At 38.8% G+C, this 8856-nt stretch overlaps 1 protein-coding gene across 4 annotated transcripts; it reads left to right on the plus strand.

Moving 5' to 3' along the window:
* The first annotated feature begins 440 nt into the window (after positions 1–440).
* Positions 441–5120, plus strand: LOC119078217 (protein PELPK1-like). 4 transcript variants are annotated; one of them, XM_037185678.1, is made up of 4 exons: positions 441–593; positions 666–703; positions 2525–3654; positions 3742–4006. In XM_037185678.1, the coding sequence occupies exons 1-4, from the start codon at positions 554–556 to the stop codon at positions 3914–3916; spliced, it is 1383 nt and encodes a 460-aa protein (XP_037041573.1). In that variant the 5' UTR covers positions 441–553; the 3' UTR covers positions 3917–4006. The 4 variants fall into 4 exon arrangements, with proteins under 4 accessions (XP_037041573.1, XP_037041572.1, XP_037041575.1 ...); XM_037185680.1 differs by lacking the exons at positions 2525–3654; positions 3742–4006 and adding exons at positions 4197–4491; positions 4576–5120 and having other exon boundaries at positions 443–593; XM_037185677.1 differs by having other exon boundaries at positions 2525–4006.
* Positions 5121–8856: the final 3736 nt, after the last annotated feature.

An 8856-nucleotide genomic window follows, 5' to 3' on the forward strand; every position in this document is an offset into this window, starting at 1 on the left:
CTTAGAAACAAAGTCAACCTGTCCGGCACTGTTGAAAGGCTCCTTAGATCATCGAAAAATTGATCTGAAGCACCAGATTGGCTTCTGTAAAACTCCTTGTGTGAGCAGGGTACAATCATGCATCTAATAAATCACACAACGATTACATGTACAAGCAATTTATATCCACTTGATATTGAAATATATTTTTCGACGAAACTGGTGCAAAAAATGTGTTTGTACCAAGTCTAAACGTTCAAACCTTTTTTTTATTATTTTGCTTTTATAATTTATTTAATTTATCAAATTAAAAATAACACAAAATTTCATGGTCGATTTGAACATGTAATTCCTTCGATTGGTCTTTATTTAACGTGAAATATTATTGCAATGTTTCGTACCCGAATTTCATACATGAATTACGGGAAAAAATAAAAAAATTCTGCTGATAACCGTCATCAGTATAAAACGAGTGCATTTTCAGATTGAATTACAGTTTGTGTCGAGAGTAGTTCAGAAGTAGTTCAATAGCCAATTTACAGTGGAGTATAGTCATCCTACTTAACAAAAGAAAATGAAAATACAAATTGTGTTGTTGGCGGTTGCCGTTTCGGGTAAGTTTGTTTCTTTGAAAAAGAATCTTGCAACCGAAATTGTATTTTAAAACAATCTGATTTTTTTTAAAGGGTATTGGGCTGCTCCAACTACTGATGATGAATCTAAGGTGAATTAACATTTTGACAAGTTTTTGAATTCTCATTTTCTATTTTAAAAAAAAGTCAAATCACACAACCATAGGTACAATATAGAACGAATGGTACGTCACAAATTGATATTTTTTGAAGACTTTTGGCTGTTGAATCTTTCACATTCAGTGAATGTCACCAATATAATTATAGAATCTTTTACTTCGTTTGATCAAAGCAATTTAACCACTGGATACAAAATCTTTTACTTCGTTTGTTTGAAACGCGAAATCTGCTATATAAGACAATGTTAACCAGTATTTACCGCTAACTTTGGTTCTTGCTGTCGTTAGCAGATGAAGGAGTCTTATATAAGAGATCACTGCTAGTAGTTGGCAATCAACAAACGCCTAAAAGTCTTCAATTGGGCAAAAATATCAATTTGCGATGTTCTGATCTTCAACATTGTTAACTATCAACTTTGAATAACAGAAACATTCTTGTAACGAAGACTACTTCACTGTCACAATTCAATTTATCTAAATGATGCAGGTGGGGTAGCACTAAAGCAATTCAACGACTAATTACGCTTACACTCAAAATTAATCTCAAAAACAGCACAGCACAAATACTTCGGGCGTTAGAAAATAACCGATTTGCAAAGTTTGCTGACTGACCTTGATATCAAAAAATTCATTAATTCTTTTGTAGCCGAAACAACTTGTTTGTGCACGTTTAGCACCTAATAGTAAAATGCAACCGGATCGCTTAAAAGACAAAACCATTTTTCCCCCTCGACCACTCCGATCATATCCGTATCCTGCTGAGCAAAATGGTTATGGCGATTTAAATTTAAATGTAGGACGACGTCACGCTAACATTCAAAAAGGAATTCAACAAAATGGCATCGGCAACATAAATAGGCAAAAGGATGAGTTTGCATGGAGACGCGGCAAAGGGAACACTGTCGATGTACAACGAAATGTGAAGCAAAATGGAATCAATATCAATGCCAACGGTCTGCGACGAATCGACGAAATGATGAGAAATCTTATGAATATGGCGATAAAACGTCCGAGGCATCAACGAACGAACGATGAGAAATACGCGAAATCGTTTCGTCGTAATGGGAATCAAGTTCAAAGTGATGCTCGTAACGATTATTTGAACGAAAATTGCGAAAGCTTGCAGGAGCAAGTTAATATATTGAAAGCGATGTTGTGCGAAACGAAATCGATTTTTTGCGACGCAAAAGATGAAGTATCGAGACGAACATTTACAACTGCAGCGGGTAAAAATGTTGCTTCGAAAGTGAACAACATTCAAGGTACCAATCATTCAATTAATAGTCGATGCCATCTAAGGACTTTAGACGCATTCGATGAGATTATTTTCTTGCCAAACTATGAAATTAATCTCAATTAATTGACCGGGCTTTCGTTGGCTCGACTGCACATTTTGTAAATACTGAAAAGCTCTAGAATAGGGTTGTAAATCGATGCTGCTATAATACTCTCATCAAGCACAACTTTATCTCAATCACCCATCAAATCAACAATCGGCACCGTTAAATAAGACTAAATTTGCAATGCTCATCGTTCTACTAATTTAGCGAAATGTTCTCACATCGTCAGGACCTTAATCTCGACATTATATATCAATCATCGTAAAAATTCAACTCTAAAGTTTCTAGTACTTCTAGTACTTGATTATCGATTGATCTGCTCGCGATAGGTACTTAATTTTTTGAAATTTCATTTTGTTTAGGTTTCAAAGAACTCGCAATTGCACCAATTTCATGCTCTCCTCATTCAATATTACGAAATCATTCTAAAGCCATTCATATTTTGCTCTTTTAGAATAGAGAAAAAAGGCAATTACCATGCCTTGAAGCAGTAGTTCGTCAAGTGCCTGGACATTATATTGAATATTTTGAGGTATCTGCTCCAACCGCTCCAAACGTTCACGTACCGTCAGTACCAATGTATGATACACCATCTGTTCCGATGTATCACGTACCATCTGTACCGATGTATGAAGTACCATCTGTGCCAATGTATGAAGTACCGTCTGTGCCAATGTATGAAGTACCGTCTGTGCCAATGTATGAAGTACCGTCTGTGCCAATGTATGAAGTACCATCTATGCCTGTGTATGAAGTACCATCTATGCCGGTGTATGAAGTACCATCTATGCCAATGTACGAAATACCATCCATGCCAATGTACGAAATACCTGCTGCGCCTTACTTTGACATGCCATCGATGCCAATGATTGACATTCCGGTAGCGCCTATGATTAACATACCTGAAATGCCAATGATAGATACGCCAGAAATGCCAATGATTAATATACCAGAAACGCCAATGATTGATATACCGGATTCACCAATGATCAGTGCACCAACTATGCCTATGATTGAAGCACCGAACATGCCAATCATTGAAGCGCCATTAACACCAGAAATTGCAGTTCCCGCAACACCAGAAATTGTAGCACCGGAAATACCAAAAATTACAGCTCCGGAAACACCAGAAATTACAGCTCCGACAACACCCGATATTGTAGCTCCTTCAACACCAGAAATTGCAGCTCCGGCAACACCAGAAATCTTAGCTCCGGCATCACCAGAAATCGTAGCTCCGGCATCACCAGAAATCGTAGCTCCGGCATCACCAAAAATCGTCTCACCAGTAACACCATTTATCGAAGCACCATACTCTCCTCATATCACGTATCCCTCACCAGTTTACATTGACGAAATGATGTACCCACAACATGTCTATATTGATGAAATCGACTTGCCACTGTATCATGGTTCGAACTACAATAGCCAAAGTGATATTTACCAACTTGGTGCACACAACTCAAATACTCAAGCTGGTATTTTACAAGCTCGAAGACAAAATTCGAATGTTCAATCAGGAATATCGCAAAGTGGCTGGGGGAATTCAAACAGTCAACGAGGCGTTGGCCAGTGGGGACGTCGGCAAAATTCAAACGTTCAGGAAGCAGTATCGCAGAGTGGTTGGGGAAATTCCAATAGTCAACGAGGTGTTGGCCAATTGGATCGTAGACAAAATTCAAATGTTCAATCAGGAGTATCCCAAAATGGCTGGGGAAATATGAACAGCCAAGGTCACGTTGGCCAATTGGGTCGCCGACAAAATAAAAATACGCAAAACAGCGTTGGACAATCGGGATGGGGTAACACTAACAGTCAAGGACGTATTGGTCAATATGGAAAGTAGTGTTGTGCTATGAAGTGTCGATCTATATTTTCAACTATGTGTACATATAACAAACGGAAGATCCAATAAAGCGTCAGTTAAAATCACAAATGGACTTCTAATTTGTAAAATATTTCATGTGTGAGTCGCCGTCGGAACTGTGTACTTAAAGTGATATGTAGAGTTGCCGTTGTACAGAAAGCTTTCCCTTTGTTCATTTATAACGTTTTTACTACACCTATACCATTCCTTACACACCCATCACTTCATTCAAAAATATTTTTCTTTTTCATTTTTTTAGATCATCGAAAAAAGATCACTTCCATTAGTACTTGAAGCAGGTGACGTAATAATTGAACCTATTCCATTCTACGCACCAGTTATTGTTGAAGGATTGCCATCTCAGAGTAACTCTAACAGTCAGGCAGGAATAGCTCAATCCGGTTGGGGAAATAGCAACGCCCAATCAGGTATCGGACAATTCAGGCGACAAAATTCGAATGTACAAGAAGGTGTGTCGCAATCCGGTTGGGGAAATAGCAACGCCCAATCGGGTGTCGGCCAATTCAGGCGGCAAAATTCGAATGTACAGGAAGGTGTGTCCCAATCCGGTTGGGGGAATAGCAACGCCCAATCGGGTGTCGGCCAATTCAGGCGGCAAAATTCAAATGCACAAGAAGGTGTGTCACAATCCGGATGGGGAAACAGCAACGCTCAAGAATTCGTTCGACAACTTCGTCGACAAAACTCAAACGTACAGTCAGGAGTCGACCAACAGGGATGGGGTAATTCCAATTTGCAAGGATTTGTTGGACAAAATGGACTACCATTGATACACAGACGACAAAATACCAACGAACAATCGGGAATCTCGCAACAAGGATGGGGAAATTCCAACTTACAGGGCAATGTCGGCCAAGGAGTAGCGTTGATACACAGACGTCAGAACTCGAACGTACAATCTGGAGTCGACCAACAAGGTTGGGGTAATTCCAATTTGCAAGGCTATGTAGGACAAGGTGGAGTGCCATTCATACACAGACGACAAAATACAAATGCACAAAAAAGTGTCAATCAAGTCGGCTGGGGAAATGCAAACAGCCAAGGAGGTATCGGACAATTAGGAAAGTAGATGCGAAAGCTAAATTTTTCAGTTGATGGCGAACTCTCTTGTAAATAATTCTGAAAATACCGTTTCAAATATAGTACCTTTATAGCAGCATTATCGAACAAGTTTTTATTGCGTGCGCGCCTAAAAGTAGCCCATCATCGCCGAGACTGCCACTCCCACCATTCATCAGCTAGAGCTTTTATTCATCACAAAAAAATCTTTTAATTTATAGAGAATACATTGTCTCAATGGAAATGAAGGACCGTGTTACCATGTAATTTCTAACGGAATCCAACCAATGCGAAGATATATTCTTCCATCAAATAAAGTTGGTCAATCGGGCATCCACCAGAGCGGTCATGACAATAGGAACGTTCAGTTGACAGTTATACAGAATGCAGCGACACGCCGTTCAAATGCCAACATTCAAAAGGATATCTATCAGTCGGGCATTGGCAATATGAACATCCAGAGTAATATTTTCGGTCAATCAATGACTGATTTACCGTTTCTGTCCAACATACGAACACTGCCAAGCATACCACTTTTAACAAACTTTCAAATGCCGAATAATATCCCGTTCTTTTCGTGAATGCCATGTAAACGACAATGCTCAACGCCCGCATATAGCCCTCGAATTTTTGCTCCTGGCGCCTGTGTAACACTAAAACTATAGCAAATACAAAAAAATGTTTGTGACGATCATAATTCGGAATTTGTTCTTTTGAGACACTTTAATTTGAAACACTTTACAGCCACAGTGCCATCCACTAATTTATTCTGTCTAGCATAGGTGTCGAATTCCAATCAAACAGACAAACTAAATTAAATCGCAAACATTTTACTTCCCTAGGTCAGAGCAAAAAGATCAGTTCCTCTGCTCGGTAATTTTGGTTTAGGCGTTGATGTCTCGGCTGATGTTTCAGGGGCACTAAATTCTGGTTTAAATTTTGCTTCAAATTGGTTGCCTGGATTACAAGGCGGAGGTAGTTTTGCTGGAACTGGAGGATTTTCGTTAGGTATCACTGGAGCCGGAAATTTAAATGGCAACGTGGATGTCGATGGATCATTTTCTAATGCAGGACAAAGGGGTGAAACAGACGTTGATATTCCTGACGAATACAATGAAGAATTCGAACCGTACTATGATGAGCGAGACATAGTTTCGAACAATCAGAATGATTTCGATGACATTAACTCCAGACAGAACGAAGATGTCGTTGATAACGAATCCCCATCCGATGGTAACATCAATTCGCAGAGTAATGTACAGCAATGGGGAATCGCCAACTCAAACTTACAAGGAGGAATACTGCAACAAGGATATCGGCGCAACAACAAATCGATTCATCAACTTCCTAAGCAACACATTGTGTGTGGATATCTTCACAGAGTCATTTATCCTGACAATTATTTGCACAGCTTAAATGTCGAAAGCAAACCGGTTCTAATGACCACTGACATCGAACAATATTTCTATTCGGACCCTTCCGATCTTCTGCTGTAATCGAATAACATGTGAATATAACTAGCATATCAAGTAGCATCACTGGCCTTTTATTCACATATTTATCGTCGCTTCGGTGTTTTTAACTAAATTCATTATCTTTCATTCAGGTTGCACCACCACCACTCATCCACCATTTTCGTCCCCTCATCATCTCAATATCCTAATCCCGATTCCTCTATTTTTTAAACTTATAGCCGAGACCGCCAAACCAAGCATCCATCCAAACTCGTGGCTTTTTCAAACAGATCCAACATCCAGTTTTCGAATTTATCCCATTTACCGATGATCCCAATAAAATCATCAATCCGATCAGTCCAATGCTAGCGTTTCCACCGTTAACCCCAACCAACAATTTATCCGATCCAGATAGGTCTACAAGTAACGAACAGAATGGTGATGGTACTGAAGTGTCTGGTACAGAGACAGTGTCAAATGAAACTGACGGAAAGACTAACTTGAATCGACGTTTGAACGCGGTTGAGGAAGAAGACGATGATGATTTGACCGAATTGTTGGGATGTATTCCACGAGTCACTTATCGTGCAGGAGACTTACAGAGAGAACAATCTGATCCGAACTATTCCAATGTTCATCGACAACTATCACAATTGCGGCGGAACAACACCGTACAACAAGACATGAGCTCAATACCGCTTAGAAGATTGCCGTATCGGCCGCGACATAACGAATACAATAATTAATGTAACAACTTCCAACGAAGAGTTCGGTCATTCTACAATAAAATATTCAATTTATTCGAGAGAAATGTTTGTTTTGATCATCAGCCTGCTTTCCGCTCATTTGTTTCTCTTTTCAAAAAATATTTTATTTTTTCTTGAAACTAAACTCTCACAATGCAGCTGGAAATAATCAATTATCTTATTCCAGTTACGGCGAAAGCGACATTTCGCTCCCATAATCGGAGCGGTAACATATCTGGGAGCCGTAGCTCATGACATTGTGGGACACATCGAAAATCCATTCATGGACACATTTCGTGATCGAGATGGCAATATCAATATACACGGTGACCGGGACAATAATGCGAATTTAAATGCGAATTGCAATGGCAAGTGTCGAGGAAATGTCGAAGGAAACGTGAAAGGTAACATACGCGGCAATTTCCGAGGAAATGTACGAGGCGACACTGATGTCAATTTCCGAGGAGAAATTGACTCAAATGTGAATGTGAACGGTAATGGATTGTTCGATGTAAATTTTGGATTGGGTCGCCGCAGCGGTGCTGGGCAATGCAGTCAAACCATATATGTTCCGATAGACGAATTGAGCGGCATAGATAATGTTAACAATTTTCCATATCTTAAAAGGTATGCCGTATTTTGTATCGCTACGAAATGATTTATTTTATGAATAAATACGATTGTAATGTGACCAGTCGAATAACGAAAATAAATTTCAATAAAACGTATAAAGACAATGTCTTTGGCACAAGCAATTCTTCCACAATGATAGTATGGTAGATGTATAAGTATGTAACCAATCGATGGAAAACTAATTTGTCGCCAGTGGTACTTTGTACAAAATATTTGCCTTCAGTTCAAAATAAATTAAAATGGGCAACTGAACACGACATACTGTAAGGTATATTAATATGAACTGAAGTCATAACGAAACGACTGAAAATTAAATTATTTCTTTATTGTATGCAGATTTAGCAAAACGAGAACCGTGTTCGTTCACATAGATATAGTGAATATGTCGGGATATGGATTGAGTTAAAAAAAAATGTTTCCAATGAAAGATGTGTAGATGAAGAAGGTTACATAACGGTTAGAATATAGTTGAGGACGTTTCTGGTGGCTCAGGTTCCCAGGTTCTCCAACTTTTTTTTCTCTCTAAATAATCCCTTTCGGAGTTCCTGTGAGATCATCCTGTAATTTCGGGCTAATTTCATCTTAAAGCTTCAATAGGAAAATCAACGTAAGACTGAATGTAAGATCAATCAACTTATTTTTTCTAATTGAACTGCATAGGTTTGCTGGTTTAAGTTTAAGTCCGCTTTTCACAAACAAGCAAACTTCACTAACCTTAAACGATCCTTAAAGTTTAAGGCTTAAACATCAATTGTGTGTCCATAACCAGGCCCAGATTCAAAACCTTACCAGAAATCCACCAAGCAAGATAGAAGGTAATAGAGCCAAAAATATGAACTTGTCTGTCTTTCTGTCTACATTCCTAATCGGTTACCATTAAACTAATTGTAGAAGACCAGAGCAATACATTCTTTGATTATCAACATCTGTTATCGATAATGACTGCAGGAATAAACGAAAAACTCTGACTATGAGGTTTTATATGACAAATAGAATGTTTACAACA

The sequence above is a fragment of the Bradysia coprophila genome, unplaced genomic scaffold (genome assembly GCF_014529535.1).
Source record: "Bradysia coprophila strain Holo2 unplaced genomic scaffold, BU_Bcop_v1 contig_248, whole genome shotgun sequence".
Classification (NCBI taxonomy): Eukaryota; Metazoa; Arthropoda; class Insecta; order Diptera; family Sciaridae; genus Bradysia; species Bradysia coprophila.

Bases quoted from the DNA above. Each gene is read 5' to 3' on its own strand.
- LOC119078217 (XM_037185677.1), top strand. From the start codon at position 554: ATGAAAATACAAATTGTGTTGTTGGCGGTTGCCGTTTCGG. The intron at 594-665 runs GTAAGTTTGTTT...TTTTTTTTAAAG, and splicing joins GTTGGCGGTTGCCGTTTCGG to GGTATTGGGCTGCTCCAACT. The intron at 704-2,524 runs GTGAATTAACAT...TTGCTCTTTTAG, and splicing joins CTACTGATGATGAATCTAAG to AATAGAGAAAAAAGGCAATT.